The sequence below is a fragment of the Marmota monax genome, unplaced genomic scaffold, assembly GCF_021218885.2.
Source record: "Marmota monax isolate L192 unplaced genomic scaffold, Marmota_monax_Labrador192_F-V1.1 WCK01_AAM20220418_F8-fsc00197, whole genome shotgun sequence".
In the NCBI taxonomy this organism is placed as follows: domain Eukaryota; kingdom Metazoa; phylum Chordata; class Mammalia; order Rodentia; family Sciuridae; genus Marmota; species Marmota monax.
Window position 1 is genome coordinate 3,175,989 of NW_026694815.1, and position 21,200 is coordinate 3,197,188.

At 32.6% G+C, this 21,200-nt stretch overlaps 1 protein-coding gene across 13 annotated transcripts in view; it reads left to right on the forward strand.

Moving 5' to 3' along the window:
- Pcm1 (pericentriolar material 1) overlaps positions 1-21,200 on the forward strand; it is a 93,347-nt gene that overhangs the window by 17,860 nt on the left and 54,287 nt on the right. For 8 of the 13 annotated variants that reach the window (XM_046425944.2, XM_058573122.1, XM_046425943.2 and 5 more), the window contains 13 exons: positions 38-283; positions 2,821-3,090; positions 3,759-3,929; positions 4,101-4,217; positions 6,065-6,253; positions 10,033-10,210; positions 10,368-10,457; positions 12,727-12,833; positions 14,828-15,044; positions 17,065-17,269; positions 18,289-18,462; positions 18,928-19,082; positions 19,202-19,437. In XM_046425944.2, the coding sequence (XP_046281900.1) occupies positions 38-283; positions 2,821-3,090; positions 3,759-3,929; positions 4,101-4,217; positions 6,065-6,253; positions 10,033-10,210; positions 10,368-10,457; positions 12,727-12,833; positions 14,828-15,044; positions 17,065-17,269; positions 18,289-18,462; positions 18,928-19,082; positions 19,202-19,437 (2,355 nt within the window). The remainder of the gene's footprint in view (positions 1-37; positions 284-2,820; positions 3,091-3,758; positions 3,930-4,100; positions 4,218-6,064; positions 6,254-10,032; positions 10,211-10,367; positions 10,458-12,726; positions 12,834-14,827; positions 15,045-17,064; positions 17,270-18,288; positions 18,463-18,927; positions 19,083-19,201; positions 19,438-21,200) is intronic. The other 5 variants (XM_058573125.1, XM_046425949.2, XM_046425948.2 and 2 more) reach the window with 3 other exon arrangements.

The following is a 21,200-nucleotide window of genomic DNA, read 5'->3' on the forward strand; positions in this document are numbered from 1 at the left end:
AGAGGCCAGATTAACTTATGCTTTTACTTTTTTAAAGGATTGGGGTGGCCAGCAGAAGAAGGCAAATAGATCATCAGAAAAGAATAAGAAAAAGTTTGGTGTAGAAAGCGATAAAAGGGTAACTAATGAGATTTCTCCGGAGTCATCACCAGGAGTTGGAAGGCGAAGAACAAAGACTCCACATACGTTTCCACATAGTAGATATATGACTCAGATGTCTGTTCCAGAGCAGGCAGAATTAGAGAAACTTAAACAACGGATAAACTTCAGTGACTTAGATCAGGTTTGTGAATTATTTTAAAAATCAAGTTTTATCTATGGGGAAATAGTTGAAATTGATTAAGTAATTTCTCTTAAGAATAAAAGATTGAGGGTTGTGGCTGTGACTTAGTGGTGGAGTGCTTGCCTAGCATATGTGAGGACCTGGATTGGATCTTCAGCACTACATAAAAATAAATATTAAAAAAAGTAAAGATATTATATCCATATACAACTAAAAAATATTAAAAAAAAAAAAAAGAATTGAGCCTTGTACTTTTTAAAAGGTTTCTGTGCTGTGGAAAAAGAATTTTAATACTCGATGATACTGCTATGTCTTTTGGAAGAAAACAGATTTTTTTTCTTTGTTTTTAATTGGTTCTTTTAAGTTGTACATGACAACAGGTTTCATTTTGACATAATTTTAAAAGTATAGAATATAATTTGTTCTAATTCAGTCCCCAGTATGTCCTCTTGCCCTCCCCTCCTCCTTCCCCCGTTCCCTTCCCTCAATTCTACTGATCTTTCATTTACTTATTTTTTTAATTAATGTTTTATGGGTTAACATGATGGTGAGATTCACTGTAGTGTTCATATATGTACATAAGAAAGTTAGGTCAGATTCATTTCTCTTTCCCCATCCTATCCCTCCTTCCTTCACTTCATTCTCCTTTGTCTACTCCACTAATCTATCTTCTATTCTTTTTTTTTTTTTTCTTTTAAGTCCCCTCCCCCCCTGCACCGCCCAGCACTTATTTTGGGTTAGCTTCTGCATATCAGAGAAAGTAGTCTGTCTATTTTTGACTTTGGAGACTGGCTTGTTTCACTTAGCATGTTAGTCTCCAGCTCCATCTATATACCTGCAAATGCCATAATTTCTTTTTTCAGGCTGAGTAATATTCCATCCCATATATATACCACATTTTCTTTATGTATTCAACTGTTGAAGGGCACCTTGGTTGGCTCCATAGCTTAGCTATTTTGAATTGTGCTGCTATGAACATTGGTGTGGCTACATCACTGAAGTGTTCCGATTTTAAATCCTTTGGGTATATACTGAGGAGTGGAATTGATGGTTATATGGTGGTTCCATTCCTGTTTTTTGAGGAATTTTCATACTGCTTTCTTGAGTGGCTGCACCAATTTGCAGCCCTACCAACAATGTATGGAATGTACCCTTTTCCCCATGTCCTTGTCAGCATTTATTGTTAATTGTATTCTTGATAATTGCCATGCTGACTGGAATGAGATCAAATTTCATTGTAGTTTTCATTTGCATTTCTCTAATTGCTAGAGGTGGGTAACAGTATTATTTCTCAGCTTGCCAAAGACATCTTTCTGGAGTTTATTACTATGCTAATAACTAATTTAAATTATTTCATTATGAAATTAAATTTTGCATGATACTAACTGAATAAAATTGTTATTAAATAAGTGGAAAGGGAAGGCGCAGTGGTGCATGCCTTTAATCACAGTGGCTTGGGAGACTGAGGCAGGAGGATTGAGAGTTCAAAGCCAGCCTCAGCAAAAGTGAGACATTGAGCAATTCAGTGAGACTCTGTCTCTAAATAAAATATAAAACAGGGCTGGAGATGTGGCTCAGTGGTTGAGTGTCCCTGAGTTCAATCCCTGTTGCCAAAAAAAGGAAAAAAAAGTAAGTGGAAGTATCCAGTTTAGCTTTAGCATATTTATTGGTTAAGTGTGGGATGTGCTAGATTACCTAAAATACAATTATGCCAATTTGAATTGGATATGTATTTCTTTTCCAGGTCATCTGTGACCAGGAAAGGGTAAAATAAGGTTAGCACGAATATCTACCCATGGATTGAGGTGTAGACACAGTTCATAGAAATATGAGTTTTTAATTATAAAAGAGGAAAGTATCTATGAATGGCTTTGTTGCAACAGTAACTGAATCTCGCAATATGGATAAAATAAGAATTTGTAGATGTTTTTGTTGAATGAATTATGTGGGTATGATTAAATAAATAAAATATTTTATAGTTAAAACTGACTTGTATTTATATAATCACTGAAATAAAGCTTAGATGAATTTTTATTGATCTAAAAGCCAATAGACATGATAATGAACTCTTGACCAATGTTTTACTGTCACACGTGCTTTAAAGAGAAATGTTTCCACATTTACAGAAAAGGGTAATTATTAGTTAATACTTAATTTATACCAGATACTAAACTGAATACTTTTTTCAAAACAGTGCTGCACATAGGTGTTTATGCTGATGTTAATATTAAATAACATTGATTCATTGGTTCCAAAGACTATAAAAATTCTGTAAGGAAGTAACAAATAGCAGTATTAATATGGCCCATAAGTTCTAGTAAGTCACCTAGACTAATTTTGTTCATATTTATCAGTTGTCTGAAGAAAATGAGAACTAGGAAGTGCTAATTAAATTTTGTAGATCTGAAGCTTTTTAATATTTTATTACAAAGCTATGTCTGCTGAATCAATACTTGATGGTGAAACTAAGAACATTGGAATTTTTAAAAAGTGGTTAAAGATTACTGTTTGTGATTTGATTTCATTTTCATGTATAGAGAAGCATTGGAAGTGATTCTCAAGGTAGAGCCACTGCAGCTAACAACAAACGGCAGCTTAGTGAAAACCGAAAGCCCTTCAACTTTTTGCCTATGCAGATTAACACTAACAAGAGCAAAGATGTGGCTGCAAGTCTTCAAAAAAGAGAAGTGATTGGATCAACACAGTGTAAAGAATTGTTTGCTACTGCTTTAAGTAATGACCTTTTGCAAAACTGTCAAGTCTCTGAAGAAGATGGTAGAGGAGAGCCTGCAATGGAGAGCAGCCAGGTGATAAAACTAGTTTATTTTGCTTGTTTTCACAAACCTCAAAGAATAAACATTAAGATTTAAAGGACTATATTAGTTATGCACATAGGAATTTTAGTTATGTGGAATTAAAGTATTTCCCTGACACTCTTCCTCAATCTGCCAGATATACTTAAAGTAGAATAAATATTTTTTAAACTAAATGATTGGAAAAATGGCATATAGGTTCACTAAGATTTCTTTTATTCGCAAAATACTGAATGGCTAATTTTGGTAAAGGGAGATTAGAAACAATGTGATTAATAGATTTTCGCTAATAATTTTTTAATGGTAGTATTTTTAAAAGTACTTTTCAAAGTATAATACTTAGGCATAAAAGAGAAAACATTAGAAGGAAATTTGTATAAATAATAGTTTATTTTATAACTAGTATTTATCAAGTAATATAAGGTAAAATAGTTTTGAAATTTATTTTTAAATTGATAGTGATTTTTAATCTTGCCAATTATGTTGATTAAAATCCAAATTTGATTCAGACTTTTTGCATGTATGGATTCATATAATAAACTTAGATGTACCATTATTCTTTTTGAAATAAAAATCTGTAAAATTGTTGCTATTGAGATGGTTATGTTAAGTTTTACATGTTGTGTGTCGTGCTGTTTTTCTTTTTAATATTTCCCCTGCAGATTGTAAGTAGACTTGTTCAAATTCGTGACTATATTACTAAAGCTAGCTCCATGCGAGAAGATCTTGTGGAGAAAAATGAAAGATCTGCTAATGTTGAACGCCTTACTCATCTAATAGATCACCTTAAAGAACAAGAAAAGTCGTACATGAAATTTCTCCAAAAAATTCTTGTAAGTTTTATATCTTTTTATAACATCGAGTTATTTTTATAATATATCACTGATGACATTTTGATGCTATCCTAGAGGAGTTAACGTATTTTCAAAAAATCTTGCCACCCATTATAACATTTTACTGCCCTTTTTAATAGTTGTATGATTTATACCACTAAAATATTTCAGGCTAGAGAAAATGAGGAGGAGGATGTTCGGACTGTAGACTCAGCTGTGGGATCTGGTTCTGTAGCTGAGAGCACATCGCTAAACATAGATGTGCAGTCTGAGGCTTCAGATACCACGGTAAGCGGCTTTTTGGTAATTAAAGTGCTGGAAATGAAGGTTTAAACTTTCCCCCCATTTTTCACAGTGATATTTTATAGGTGTTCTTTAATGAAAAGTATTCCAGTGGAAGAAACCCTCAAACTGTTAATGCTGTATGTATGTTTTAATGGAAGTTTAAAAATTTTAATTACATTAAAGTACTTTTTAAAAAATTTTTTAATCTTTATTTTGCTTTGTTTATTTTTATGTGGTGCTGAGGATCAAACCCAGTGCCTTACATGTGTGAGGCAAGCGCTCTGCCACTGAGCCACAACCCCAGCCCACATTAAAGTACTTTTGATGGCTAATTTGAAAATTTAATAATTTCTGAACTTTAGCTTTCAGAAATAGTTTTTCTAATTTGTTTAAGTATAATTTTACTAATTTTAGGAGGCATTGGATACGTTAAAATTTATTGTGGATGTAAGGGCTATTGTAATCACTAATGATACTCATGATTACTAAGTCTATAATTTATTAGAAAAGTATTCATGTTATTTGCCATTGGGGATCATTTTAAGGATATTAGGATTTTTAATTTCTCAAGCCCTAGTTTGGTACTGTAGCAAAACCAGATGATTGAAATATTTAGATAGAGTAGTAAATAGGACAGGACCGCATTTGCATTATTATGTTTTTCATAGTGAGAAAAATACTGTATTTTGTTTGTGGGCGTGTGTGGTACTGGGGATTGAACCTAGGGGTGCTCTCCCACTGAGCTGTATCCCCAGGACTTTTTATCTTTAATTTTGAGACAGGGTCTTGGTAAGTTGCTGAGACTGTTCTTGAATTTGTGAACCTCATGCCTCAGCCTCCTAAGTTGCTGGAATTACAGGTGTGCATCACAGCTTCTGCCAATACTGTAATTTCTGATTGAAAAATGAAATTTGTTTTGAAATTTCCAAAGCATGAAACCATGCTTTGGAAAATAATAATTTACAGAACTTTTGAGGAAAGATTTGTAGAAAAGACTTTACTCACAGATGTTAGTGTGCTTTAAAACTAGTATACTTGCAAGCATTTTTATTTTAACAGATACGCCTATACGTTAGTAAACTTTAAAACCAGTAAAGATTTTCTTTTGAAAGGATAACCATATATATATCTCTCCTGTTTTTGAGATTTGTTCCAAAATACCATTCAGCATTAGGAATTTGAGAGTTTGTTTCCTTTTAGTATTCACCTGCATAGTTTCTTATCTGCCTCCTTTCTCTTCCCTGCCCTTCCTGATTTGAAGAGGGAATTTGAATGTTGTTTTTTTTTTTTTTTCTCTACCTTGCTTTCACCAGGAAATGCTCAGAAGGCTTGATCCAAACAGTTGTTGAAGAATGGATTCTACTATGGGGAAATAGTTTTTCTATGTACAGTGGTGCTGGAAATAATTTCTTCCTTACATACCAGCAGAAATGGAAGGGTTGGGGCAATGTGGATAAAAAAATTTATTGGAGAGGGGTGGGAAATGGTATAGTTGATTATTATAGTTTATATTCTAATTTTTGAAGTGTTCACCATGATGAGAATTTTTTGCATAATAACATAAAGCCATAACATTATGGAAATTGCTTAATAATATGTTGTAGGATAAATGTTAAAATATGCTTTAACAGCTTTGTGTAGCTAGGATATGATATTTATTAATTATAATAAGTAACAATTTAGTCTAAAAAAATGTAAAGTTCTGATTGATTTTATTGCCACTTCGGGGTGGGGGTGGATTACTTTTTTAAAGATGAACTGGGTAACTTTTGTGTTTATTTAAAAGACTGGCTTATATGTTAAACAGAAGTTTGTATTAAGAAATTAATATGCTACACTATTTAATAAAGGAGGCATCTTTTAGTCTGAGAATTCGGCCGTGCATTGAGGACAAACTAGGGAATTCAGCCTCACGAGAACAGGTTTCAGACATTGACGTTACTACAAGTCCAAAAGGGAAAGGTGACAGACCTCCTCAGAATGACAGGGAACTGAGGCCTAATAGGAAATATAGCCGAAAACGTGGATTTCCCTCAAAGGTATACTTCACAATATTAACTTGGGAAGTCTCTAAGTAGCACCTCTTTTGTTCATATTCCTTTTCCTTATTTGCTTTCTGTTCTTGCTATTACTCTTAAATACATAAATTATTAATATGGTTAATTATTATACTGTAACTTGCTTTGGTAAAATGCTATCCCTTAGCATTTTTATTTCTTTCTGCATTTTTATTTCTTTCTGCTTTCCTATATACCTTCCCATGGATTATATGTGGCAGCTGATTTTAATTTACATTAACAAAGGATTTAAAGTGTAATTTGATTTCCTTTTTTTTGTTATCTAGGCTCAAAATACCTAACATTCTTAAATCCAGACTATTAGTCAGTTACCTTTTGTTTCTGATATTAGTGTTTGTGCATTATGATACTTTGCATTTTGTCTTATTTTCTGTGGTAATTCATTAAAGAAAAAGAAAATTGAGGGCTGGGGATGTGGCTCAAGTGGTAACGCGCTCGCCTGGCATGCGCGGGGCCTTAGGTTCAATCCTCAGCACCACATAAAAATAAAGATGTTGTGTCCACCGAAAAACTGAAAAATAAATATTAAAAAAAATATCTCTTTCTCTCTCCTCTTTCTTTAAAAAAAAAAAAAAGAAAGAAAAAAATTGAGCAAGCTACTAGCTTTCTTCTCTTTGTAAGAATGATAAGCTTTATAGTTGTTTATATTTTTGTTTTTATTGGAAACCTTTTTTTTAAGGAAAAGTAATTATGTAGTAGACTTGTTTATTAATGTTTTTGCTGGGTTTCTTTCAGTGTTTGATTTAAATGTTCTTTCTTTTAATTTTCTATGATTTGCATAAAGGTATTGAACATAAGTTTATGTAGTTCCACCTGAAACAGATTGGATAAAAATATCATATCATTCATAGAAGTATTTATATCCTTTTGCAAGAGCAAAGTGTTTTAATAATTGAGTATATACAATATTAATTTCATGTTTTATTACTAGCTTATTATCTCCAACTGGATCTTTCTTTTCAATTTTGTAGATATTTATATTTTCTTTTTATGACTGTTGAAAAATCATAAAACTTAATTCTAGATTTTTGGCAGTTTGTGTTTTTTGTTTGGTTTTGTAGACTTCGAGGACACAGTTTGAAATCAGTTATGGGGATCTTGCAATTTAAAGTGTTAATTAAGTAAATGGTGCCCCAACAGAGGAGTAAAGTGGGTGATTATTTTAAAAACTAGTAGCAGTGAAGAGGAGAAAGTGAACATGAACCACAATAATATCCTTTGGAATTTTTGTCTCCTTTTATCCTGAATAGTGACAAAATTTGAGAGTTGACAGTACAGTCTAGTTTATCTTAGCTCTGTTTTTATCCCCATAATGTGTTGTTGAAAACTCTTTTCTATTCTTAAGTTTCTTTGAAAATTATTTTTGTAAGTGAATTTGGAGTTTATTACAATTTGACTGTCTTTAAATTATGATTCTTACCTTGATTCTTAAGGTCATCCTAGTGTGGTTTTATTAGTACTCAGTTCCTAAAATGATTTTAATTTCCTAGGATAAAATTTATTCCCAACATTTGACTTTATTTTTTCCTCTGCTAAACAGAATCTATTATTCTCAGCATTCCTTCCCTTTTACTCAGCTTTTGTAAATATCTGTCTGAAATATTATTTACATGGGTACAAAAGTTATTAAATGGTGATAGAATTCCACAAACTTAAAAAATTGTTGGAAGTTCATTTTTGGATTAATGAAAAATATGAAAATCGTTGTAGTTGTACCTTTTTTGGTCTTTTTTTTTTTTTTTTTTTTTTACATTTTACTAATATCTTTGTTGAAATTATTGTGAAATGATCTTTTACCAAATCTGAGAGGACTATTGACAATTATTCCTAGTGTTTCAGGTTTTTTCCCAAGACGTAAAGTCTTGAAATATGCCAGAACTAAGAAGATGAATTTTTAATAGGGATGAATATAAATAACAAATATATATTAAATAAATATATAAATATAAATAACATCCTTCCTCTTGTGTAGGATGGCAGAAAACTGAGTAAACAGTAGTTACTTTGAAAAGGATTGTAGTTTATTAGGAATTCACAATAGAAAAGCCTTCAGTAAATAGCAGGCTAACCAAGATTATAGATTACTTCTGTCCTATGTTCATAAAGTCTAGAAATAGTCCAGAATAAGTAGATATGGCACTGATCAGGCTCTTCTGATGTGGACATTAAATATTTTTATCATAAGTCGATTTCCTATTTTATTTCTTAGTCACATATGTAAAATGTTTTCACAGTTACGCATTCTTAGTCACAATACTGATGCATTCTATTTGTGGAGTTAAAGAAAAGAGGCATTTACATAGTACTGGGAAGGGATGTCAGCCAGAAAGAAACTTACTTTGAGCCATCTGTTGTTCTCCATTATTTGTCCAGAATTCAGGTGTACATATGGAAAGTAGATCAGTATGTTTTTTTTTTTTTTAAATCATTGAACTTTTTTATAGAGGGGGCGAGGATTTCTTATTTAAAATATACAAAACCTCCAACAAAAATTTGTTAGCAAGACAAATTTAAAATTGCCTAAATAAAACAAAGGTGAATATTTTATGTAAATGTTAGGTAAAATCATAGAATTTTTAAATTAAAAAAATTATGGTAAATCACTGACGAAAAAATACTGATATATATTTCATGCATAATTTATCTTAAAAATGATTGTTTTGGGGTTATATTTAAATTCATATCTTTGACTTTTCTTTTTTCTTGTTGGATTACATTTTGTATGATTTTAAAATTAATGTCTAAAAGTTGATTGTTTCTTATCAGTGCTGCTTGTTTAATCTCTTACTTTTAGGCAGGATGATAACTTCCTATCATTTTGGGGGAATTTGTAAGTATTTACTTCTATTTTATGTCCTCAGACTCAGCTGAATGGGCATAATTTAAAAGTAAAAAAATGTAATGGTATGATACGAAATACACAATTTTCTGCGTTTTATATGCCTAATGTGATGCAGTTACATTAAAGCCTTTTTACATAAAATTATCAAGTAACTTTATTTTTAAAGTTTTTGTCCTTGGTTAGAAAGAAATTAGTGGGTTTGTTGTCTGAGGGTTTTGGTTTTTTTTTTTGTATTGTGTTATTTTGTATGCTTTGGTACTAGGGATGGAAATTGAACCCAAGGGCACTTTACCCCTTTGCTATATCCCCATTTCTTTTATCTTGAGACAGGATCTTGCTAAGGTGTTGAGGCTTGCATTGTGTTTCTCATTCTCATTCTCTTGCCAGAGCCTCTGAGTCTTGCATTGTGTTTGTAGCATCACTTCCAAGAGTGGGGCGGAAAATTTCTTAGTTTGGCCTTTTTACAGAGTCTTTTTGGGCATTAACCCAGTCTAAACTGTTCTCAATTTTTTATTGGCTGTGGTTCCCCTCATTCTTCTGTGTGTATGTGTGTGTGTGTGTGTGTGTGTGTGTGTAGGTAACTCCTCTTGCCCTTGTCAATTTTTCGGTTTTATGTTTTGTATGTCTTTTTCCTTTCTTTCCTTTTGTTAATTCCTCTTCATGATAAGCTATTGCTTCTGATCTTATACTATGAAATTACCTAACTCTTAACATGGCAGGCTATCTGTATGTTATCATTCTATTCTGATTCTTTTTTATTCAGGTCTACTAAAATTGTATATAGGGTTGCATATTTAATTCTAATGTATTATTTATGTACATATATTGCCATTTTTGTAGTCAAAAGGGGAAAATGGATTTTAATATAGATATAAGTAGTGTTGCTCTTATTTTCCAGGCCAGAGATCCTGAACAGGAGCCTATGGAAGAGATAGAAAATTTGAAGAAACAGCATGATTTATTAAAAAGGATGTTACAACAGCAGGAGCAACTGCGAGCTCTGCAGGGACGACAAGCTGCTCTTCTAGCTCTGCAGCATAAAGCAGAGCAAGCTATTGCTGTGATGGATGATTCTGGTATGACAATCTTCATATGTTTTTATAAGCAAGGCTCAATAAACACTTACATTGCAAGGTTGATGATGTTATTATATAGTCAGGTTGTGATTGTTGACTAGTTTAGAAACCTGCATACGAGGCTTACCCTATCCTGTGCTTTTCTCTGGTTATGCAGAAAAGGTTGCAGGGACAACTCCTGGCCATCATACTGTACGATGCAGACAGACAGCTCGCTCTCCTTTTCATCAGAGAGTACCCTTAAGAGGTAAAAGGGACAGGCTGTAGTTCTGTTTTTGTGCCTCAGATTGATAGGGCTCTTGATGCTTTTATTTCCAGTTTTTGTACTTTATTCAACTAGGATTGCCATTCTTTGTTTGCCTCCTAATGAAGTATTAAAAACCTTAAGTGAGATAATAAATTTATAGAGCACTTTACCATTTAATGTTAGTAGTAGCTCAGTTATTTCAATTAGATCTCCAATTTTGTATACTGGCTTTTTTCAAGTATAATTTCATATTAGTTTTCTTGAGACTCAGAAATGTTCATTTCTTCTTTTTCTCATCATAGCTATATATCATTTAGTTGAAAGTTTTATTGAATTGTTTAGTATTTAGTATTGTAGTTTGTCTCATTACCTTCACCTGAATGTTTTTATTTTTTTTTTTTGTTAAATTAAGATAATTACTTAATTAAGTTCAGTTAGGCTATCTTTTTAGTTTTATTTTTAATTGACAAATAATAATTGTGTATATTTAGGGGGTAAAAAGTGATGAGTTTATGACACACTCTTCTAGTGGCTAAATTATGTTTCCTAATAGAGTATTCTATCATTACATTCTAATATTTTTTTTCCTTTGAGCACCTCATTTTTGCTAGTGAACTTACGTCCCGAGACTACTTGTTTTGTGAGTTAATTTATACTGCTCTCCAGATCTAGCCTACCAACTCAGCTGTCTGATCACTGTTGTTATATCTTATTTAATTTTATATTTTCATGAGGATCTTTATGACTTTTAAGTCACTTTTATAATATATGTTGTGTGTATTAATAATTATACTAATTTTTCCTCATAAAATCCAGGGTACCATTGTATTTATATTTATACTTAGAAAGTACATAATTTTGGAAAATAAATTATTTCAATATGAAGACAATCCTAGTTAAGAAGTAACTCTTTAAATATTTTAAAGTTTGAAGTATCAGACTTTAAAGACTTCCCTTCATAGTTACATTAATTTTGAATATTTACATCATCTCATTTGATTATGATAGAATTGTAGGTTAGTACCTGTTTTAGTTAGCTTTCTTTGCTGCTGTTACAAAAGATTTGACAACAGCAATGTAGAGAAGGAAAAGTTTGTTTGGGTCTCAGGGTTTCAGAGGTCTCAGTCCATAGATGGCTGGCTGACTCCATTTCCTCAGGGCTCAAGGTGAGGCAGGTCATCATGGTGAAAGGGCATGGCAGAGGAAGACAGCTAGGAAAAATGGAACCAAGAAGCAAAAAGACTTCTCTACCCACCGAGGAAAAATATATATCCCAAGGGCATATTCACAATTACCCACCTCCTCCACCCAGTTATGACCCAGTTAATCTGTATCAGGGAAATAAGTGCACTGATTAGGTTAAGCTTTTCACAACCCAATTATTCCACCTCCGAAACTTTCTTGAGCTTTTCGGAACACCTCATCCAAACTATAACCATACCTAAAACTTTTATTCTTATTCTTGTTTTATATCAAAGTTTCTTTTTTCCCTAGGCTTATACAGAAAGAGTCAGATCTTTTTGAATTTTAGGCCAGAGGTCTTCTTCATATTTCTAAATATGAACCTTTTTAAGTAAACACACAGTATCTTTTAAAAAATAAACTATCACAAGGCAAGGAACAAGAATAGAATGAATAGGAATTTGGATTTGAATTTATTTTATACAATACTACAAAAAGAATTTTAGCGTAGTATTTTTAAATAGATTTGCTCCTGTATGTATGAGATTTTTCAGAGGGATACTGATGAAAAGCCAGAGTTACACTATTTAATCTTCTGGTGTTTAAGAGAAGCAGCACAGTTGTCATGGGAAAGAGTATTTTGCAAGGTATACACTAGTTACTGGACTGTAACTTCTTTATTTGTCATGTAGAGTTTGGAGTATATATGTGGAATTGTCAGCCCTGAAATTCTTATTTTTCCAGGAGAGAAAGAAATTTAGAAGTAGAGATAAAGATGGGTTGTTTGGATAAACCTGCTCCACCCCTAATGCATTGAGTCACAGGTTTTTAATTGGGTTATAACACCATTACTCCTTGTATGTTGGGTCAGAAAAAGATGAGGCACTATACTACAGTTTTGCAGTTGTCCTTTATTTTTAGAATAGACAGACACTTATAATAAAAGGATTATTTGGCAGATAAATAAGAAGGTTAATTAATTCACATTATTTTAGGTGAATTTTCCCTCACTTTATGTTTAGCTTCTCAGAACTTAAAAAATGTTTGATTTATTTATATTAATGAATAGTTATTAATTTTTTTTCAGTTGGAGAAACTACAGGTAGCTTATCTGGAGTCAGTATAACATCTGAACTAAATGAAGAATTAAATGATTTAATTCAGCGTTTTCATAATCAGCTTCGTGATTCTCAGGTAACAGTTTTTTGCATGGTTGATTTTAAAATCACATTCATTAGAACAGTGGTTTTCTGACTTTAATAAACATAAACATCACATTTGGAGTCCCTTTATCTCCAAAATTATGAATTCATAAGGTTTGAGTGGGCTTTTCTCCACATGATTTTATTGCTGCTGTTCTGGGAGACTAAACTTTGAAGAACACCAAATTAGAGCAAAATGTACTTTGAATGAAGTGCTAAGTGAAATTTTCTTTTTCTCTGTTATTAGATAATACTTCCTTCCCCACCCCCTGCCCCAGAAGACTATAAGGTCATAACCAATAAGATTTCTGTTAGATTCAAGTCAATGTCCTTGGAGCATTTTAAAATTGCTAACAATTTTGCCACGCCTGGTGATACACACCTATAATCCCAGGGGCTCAGGAGGCTGAGACAGGAGAATCTCAAGTAAAAGTTGCTAACAATTTTAAGAAAGTTCTTAAATTTAATTTGAGAATTAATAGTGTTATAATATGAGAACTTTGTAAATAATGATATAAATGCATATTTTCAATATGTGGGCTTTGGTAAATAGGGTAAATTAATACCTCTCCACTGGAAATATGTGTAATTGAAGGTGCATTGTCTCTTTGGTCTTTTTGCTGATTGATCAAGTGAAAATAAAAGAATATGATTCAACTACTTTGGAGAGTTGATTAGCAATATTTAGTAAATTTTTTCTAATGACCCTGCCATGATCTACCCTAAAGAATCAGATGTTTACAAGGAGGTAAATATAGGAAATGTTCATGGTAGTATTGTACTAATAGCAAAAAAACAGAACCAAAAGAAATGTCTAGCAAAATGAGTTAATAAATAATATATATGTATGTGTATAATATATACATTCCATGAAATTTTGATAGTAATTTGAATAAATGAAATAGAGCTAATGAATGAAAACTGATAAATTTAAGAAGGATACTGCTTATTTTATATTTTAAAATGTGTAAGTTTTTATGGATATATACATAGCTGTTACAAATTTCAGATTGTGGTTACATCTGGAGTGGGCAGTGAAATTGGGGAAGAGTACTTAGAGCTTTAGCTTAGTGTCTTTGATGTTATATTTCTCTTAAAAAGTAAAAAGAATGAGGCTGGATGCAGCGGCCCATGCTTGTAATCCCAGTATCTTGGGAGGCTGAGGCTGGAGGATCTCAAGTTCAAAGCCAGCCTCAGCAACTTAGCAAGGCACTAATGCAATTCAGTGAGACCCTGTCTCTAAATAAAATACAAAATAGGAGTGGAGATGTGATTCCGTGTTCGAGTGCCCTTGAGCTCCATCTCTGGTGTGCCCCCCCCCCCCGCCAAATAAAAAATAAAAAGAATGGATACAAATGTGGGGAAATATGATGAGGCTCACTGGTAGGTATCTACTGTATGATTCCCTAAGCCTTAGTACATTTTTGATATGTTTCATAATTAAAAAAAAAAAAAGTTGGCCAGGCACACGACTGGGCATACCTCTTAGATACTCTGGAGGCTGAGGCAGGAGGATCTCAAGTTCAAGGCCTGTCGCATATTCAAGACCCTATTTCAAATTAAAATTTTTAAAAAGAGTTAGGGATATGGCTCAGAGGTAGAACACTCCAGGATTCAATTCCCTTTACCACCATCACCACCCCAAAAAAAGTGTAGGAAAATTTGATAGTTAAGAAATTAAAAGCTTGTAATGGTGGTTCTAAGCAGAAATAAGAAAAAGATATTTGAAGGTTTATTCTATGTAAAATATGGCATTGTTAGCATCTATTTAAATATAGACAATAATGATAACCAGTGAACCCAGGACCACCGTATGGTTACATATGTATATGAAATCATTTATGTGTTGTGGTGGCATATCAGAAAATAGCATTTAATTTGGGAGTAGAAATGGAAGCCCACTGATACCTCTTATAAAAAATATTTTTAAGATGAGAATGCAACTTTTAATTGCCTTAATTCTATTTTTTTTTTTTTTTTAATAAGCCTCCAGCTGTTCCAGACAATAGAAGACAGGCAGAAAGTCTTTCTTTAACTAGGGAGGTTTCCCAGAGCAGGAATCCATCAATTTCAGATCATTTGCCTGATGAGAAAGTTCAACTTTTTAGCAAAATGAGAGTGCTGCAGGAAAAGAAACAAAAAATGGACAAGTTACTTGGAGAACTTCATACACTTCGAGATCAGCATCTGAACAATTCATCATGTAAGTAAATCTGGTTTAGCATTACTATATAGACAACATGTATCTGCTGGCACTTAATAGTGTTTGATGAGTAAATGAATACAGTTTCTCAGAAATTTACAATTTTGCCAGGAAGATAAAACTGGAGTGTGAAAAAAGTTTTTAAGTAACAAGTCAATATATAATAAAAGCCAAATATATGGTGAATCTTCAGAAAAGAAAAAGAATAAAGTTGGGCCTTGAAAAATAGGTAGAATTTTAATAAGGGAAAGGTAGAAGAGAAGGTAATTATTTGATACTTCAACATGGTACTGCGTTTTTTAGTATGCAAGAGTTTTTGTAAGGAAGTACTAATCCAATTTGTGCCTTGATTTAAAAATCTTAAAACTATAGGTTGCGGATGTAGCTGTAGAGTGCCTGTGTTACATGCTATGCTTGAAACCCTGGGTTGATCTACAGAACTGCAAAGAATAAAAGCTTGAATTAAATAAAAACCTTGAAAATATTAAGCAGATTTAGTTTTTAAGACACACAGACACACAAAGATATGAAAAATTTCTGTAGTATATGATTTAGAGCAGAAAGTCTCCAATTTATAACTACTGTACTTAAGTTCATTTTTTAAAAATATTATAAATAGCCATATCAAAGAGCTGTGACTATAGAAACTATCTTCTCTAATTTTTTTTTTTTTTTCTTTTTGATATTGGAGATTGAATCCAGGGCTTTGTGCATGTAAAGTGCACACTCTATCTACTCTAATTCCAACCTAGTTACTAGTCTTCAGTTGCTGTCCTCAGACCTTTTTAAACCTGGATCCTGCCTCTGGAGACACAGCTAGTAGTAATAAGGGGTAAAGCATTGGAAATTGAAGTCAGTAGGGGAAAATCTAACTTGCCTCTATTCTTTAACATTCCGGTATATCTAATTAAAGATAAGCAATAAAAACATCTCATCTCTGAAGTCCTTTTCTTTATTCTCTACACATCTTCTGTTTCTCTGCCACCTCCAAATGAACCTTACTAATTCTGCCCTGAAACATACTCCTTTTCCCTGATCTCTCCTAATCCCCTCTTCCTCTAAGTAGAGTATAATCCCAATCCCTTTCTTATACAAGAAAAGGTGAAAACAGCTAAGAAAAACTTAAAATTTGAAAGTTGTGCTCATGTCATTGTGGTCAGTTTTATACATATAAAGAAAGTAGTACTGTGCTAATGATTTTAGTAGGTCATTTTTTCCCATTGGAAAATAGTGTGAGGGCAGCACCAACAGTTAGAAAGGTTAAAGAATAGAGTAAAAAGACTACTAGAACCCAGCTATAGTAATTGTGTTATTTAAGTGAGTAGTAAACAATGATGGTCCTTTTAAGAGAAATGACAGTAGTTTTGAAGTGATAGAAGTAGAATCGCAAAGATTATGTCTTCATTAATTGTCCATGGAGGCATAAAATATCTTTGATGTATGTGGACAGAGAAGTAATTAGATTAGTTCAAAGACTTTACAGGATTGATTTTTATCTAGTTAAAAAATGGTTTTCCAGTTAGCATTTCATGGTATAGATGTATCACAGTCACGTTAGCACTTTTACTTTGTCTCCTGGAATAAAGCTCAATCTTGGTATTCATAAGACCTAATTAGTTAGGGCTCCCTATGATTTGCAGATTATGAATGCACATCATACCTAGGGGACCTGTTAACTCCAGAACTAAGTTTAGCAGAGTACTCTTCTAGTTATTTTTCCAGAATACATCATGATTCTTATCAGTGTCTATCTTGTCCACTCCCCCAACCCCAGTCGCCCAGTAACTATAATGTAAAAGATATAAAAATGTATTTTCTGTGTGTATTTTGATGTGTTTGGTTGTGGAGTATATTAATAAGCAAATTACTTGAATATATACTCAAGTTTCAAAAATTTAACTATAAAATTTAAAATGTTAATGATGTTTACTTTTTGGTCTATCTCTAAGCATATTATTAATAAGAGTTGCTTGGTGCCTTGTTTGTTTATGGTAACTGGTAATATTTTTCTTTTTTATAGTTGTGCCTTCTTCAGCCTCTCCACAGAGAAGTGGAGATCAGAGAAGTACAGTTTCAGCCCCCTCTGTTCCTGTAGGCTTGGTACCAGTTGTCAATGGAGAGTCCAACAGCAGCCTTGTATCATCTGTTTCTTATCCTGCCACTTCTCTAGGTCCTCAGAATGAGAATGAAAATGAAGGCCATCTGAACCCAACTGAAAAACTACAGTAAAATATTTTTTATAATCCTTATTCACATAAATTAGAATTAAATAATGGGGATAAACTTGGCATTTTTTCCCCTTTGTGTTAAAAAATTTTGGAGAAACTAAAGTTATTTAATAAGCATACTAAAGTGTGATGGTAAAAAGGAATTTATTATATGTGCATTCTATGAATAATCGAAGAGAAATATGACATTATAAAATAGGTAACTTCAGTGAGCTGATGTTTTTCTTGTTTTTAAAGAAAGGATCAGAAATAGCTAGGACTGTAGTTAAAATATTTCTATATTCAAATGATCGAGCTCAGGTCTGAAATTATATCATACAAGGCTATGTCACTGGACAAATTACTTACCATTACTAAGGCTGTTTTTGCATCTGCAAAATAGGCTTAATATTTAATAACATTAAATTTTTTAAAATACAGTTTTTAGTTGACACATAGGAATTGTATTTATGGCATAGAATATGATATTTCAATTTATAAAGATTTTTAAAGATTAAGAAACCTTGGCATAGTTCCTGGCACTTCGTAAAATTCAACAAATTTAATTTTGGTGAAAATAGCATGCATTTTATAGATCTCTACGTGTAGACTAGTTGGTAATCTTTTGTAAATGCTCAATAATATCTGTATAGCTGATTTGTCTGAGAAGTTGTATTTAAATTGAGTATTTAATATAATACTTCATGCTTTTGACTCTTATAAAGAAACCTAGAAGTATTTTTGACAATGAGTTTTTAGCTGTCAACATTTATACCTGCTTAAAGTGAACAATTAAATTGAAATGGATTTTTTATGCCTTTGTTCCTAACACAAGAAAATAAAGTCATGAGATTTTTGAGGGAACCATACTTGAGATTAAACTTATTGCTTTATTAAACTCATGAGATTCCCTAGGTATTTGACTAGGTATAAAATGTTTTTGTGCTGACTGCTGTTATATGAAAATAATGTGTGGGCTTTTTGGTTTTTTTTTTTGTTCTGTTAAGATGGGTGTTAATATTATATATTTTTATCAGGAAGTTAAATGAAGTTCGAAAGAGATTGAATGAATTAAGAGAATTAGTCCATTATTATGAACAAACATCAGATATGATGACAGATGCTGTAAATGAAAACACAAAAGATGAAGAAACTGAAGAGTCAGAATACGATTCTGAGCATGAAAATTCTGAACCTGTTACTAACATTCGGTAAGAACTTTATTTAAGATTGGTTTTCAAACCTAATATTTTCAGTGTAGGGAGAAAATACCTTAATAAATTGCTATTTACCTTTTATTTAAGCTTTTTTTCTTGCAAATCTACTGTTTTGATTAGTATAATCATCCCTGCTCTATAAAGAAAAATAGGGAATTATTTAATAATTTAGTAAATTTGCTGTTAGATCAAATGCAAGTAATCATAAGAGGTATTTAACTTAGCATTTTCCTACTTCTTTATTTTTAGGTGTATTTTGATTTTCGATGTTTTTCTTCACAAATTTCCTAATAATATAGATGCAAAAAGCTAATGGGAAAGAGAAGCACATTATTTAGTTTGAACTTAAATAAAATAGTTAATTGTGTTCTTAGTTTGCAGCTGTTTTACTACCACTCTGAAACTTAAAAAAAAAAAAAAAACAACTTAAATAACTTTAGGTTGTTTTCTTTCTTGCAGAAATCCACAAGTAGCTGCTACCTGGAATGAAGTAAATAGTAATAGTAATACACAGTGTGTTTCTAATAATAGAGATGGGAGATCAGTGAATTCTAATTGTGAAATTAACAACAGATCTGCTGCCAACATTAGAGCTCTAAACATGCCTCCTTTAGGTATGATTGACTGCATTTACAGATAATTTTGCCATATTATTCTGTGAAGTGGATTTTTTTTTATTAATACTCAAGTTTATTTTAAAATTATTGATTTGAATGATACATGTTTTTAATAGATTGTCGATACAATAGAGAAGGAGAACAGGGAATGCATGTAACTCAAGGTGAAGATGATGAGGAAGAGGAGGAAGAAGCAGAAGAGGAGGGGGTCAGTGGAGCTTCATTGTCTAGTCATAGAAGCAGTCTGGTTGATGAGGCTCCAGAAGATACAGAATTTGAACAGAAGATTAATAGACTTATGGCTGCAAAACAGAAACTTAGACAGCTACAAGATCTTGTTGCTATGGTGCAGGTAAATACTGCATGTTTGCTAAATAGTGAGTACAGTCTTTATAAAGTTTATGTATGTGTTTAATAATTATGTTGGTATAATTATACTGAGATGCATTTTTTTCCTCTTGTGCTAGGGATCTAACCCAGGGCCTCAAAGATGCTAGAAAGCACTGTACCCTGAGTTACATCCCCCACTGTAATTTTGTTTCTTATATGCAAGGCTTAGTATTTTACCCAATATACCTCAGACATCTGTGAGGGGTATTAGTAGGTATTTCAGTCTTTATAGTGTATACAATCTCTTTCACAACTTTACAGTGCAAAAGCAGCCTTACGTAAACAAAGAAGCATTGTTGTCTTCTAGTATAGCTTTATTTACAAACCAGACTATTTTGTTTTTGTTTTTGCCTATGCCACTAGCCTTATGTAGATTTTATAACATTCAAATGAGATAGGTATTAAAGAGATTGAAGAGGGTTTTTTTCACAGTTAAAAAGTAATAATAGGGCTGGGGATGTGGCTCAAGCGGTAGCGCGCTCGCCTGGCATGTGTGCGGCCCGGGTTCGATCCTCAGCACCACATACAAAGATGTTGTGTCCGCCAATAACTAAAAAAATAAATAAATATTAAAAAAAAAAAAAAAGTAATAATAAATTTTATTTAGTCTGGTATATCCAGATATTATCACTTTAACTGTAATCAGTATTAAAAATTATTAATGAAATATTCCACATTGTTTTTTGTGATAAGCCTTTAAAATTGGGTGTGTATATTACATGTATTATAGCACAATTTGGACTAGCTAAACTCAGTCACCATATGTAAGAGTTCAGGTCAAGACAACCCATGTTGTTTCTGTTCCCACCTAGCATGGGAGACAGAAGCTCTCCTGAATCTTAGTATCTTCCTGGGTATTTTGGGCCTCTATGGTCTTGGGTTACCTAAATTTTGAGTTTTTAAGTCACTACTGGCAATCACTCCCAAATCCAGCCTACCATTTTCAGGGCATGGGGTCCTTTCCCAAAGACCTTTTGACATACTTTTTTGTTATATGCTATCATCCATTCTCTGAGACATGCTATATATATAACCAAGTGAAAAGAGGATGAGATAAAGGAAGAGCAAAACTCCTCAGTTTTGGAAGATATTTTTAAGTTCCTACTCTAGACTAGAATTCACATAAATCTATTATAGCCTCTATACCAAAGAAAATTTTATTAACTATAACTGGATATTCTAGCTTGCCTGAGAAAACACCAATTTATATCTCTTTTCTGGCATAATTATTATCAAGTTTCTCCTTTCATTTTCAAAACTATCTTGGTTTGGATAGTAAAGGATTAAATCAAGCAATTATAGTCTACACATCATTACATTATTCTTCATATAATTCTATGAAATAAATCGTCTACATTCGTAATAAGGAAATTGAACATCAGGAAGAATTAAGAACCTAAGCTGAGTGTGGTGGCACATGTATGTAATCCCAGTGGCTCCGGAGGCCACAGGAGGATTGTGAACTCAAAGCCAGCCTTAGCAACTTAGCAAGACCCTGGCTCTAATAAAATACAGAAAAGGGCTGGGGATGTGACTCAGTGGTTAAGTGTCCCTGGGTTCAATTCCCAGTTACCACCACCCCCACAAAAAAGTACTGGCCCATAGTCACAAGTCAATCCAGAGTTAGAGTCCTTGTGAAGAGGTTTTAATTGCCCAATGTTATACAACTTCAGGACCAGAATTTAGACTTCCTGATACCAGAGCCTGAGATTTCAACACATTTGA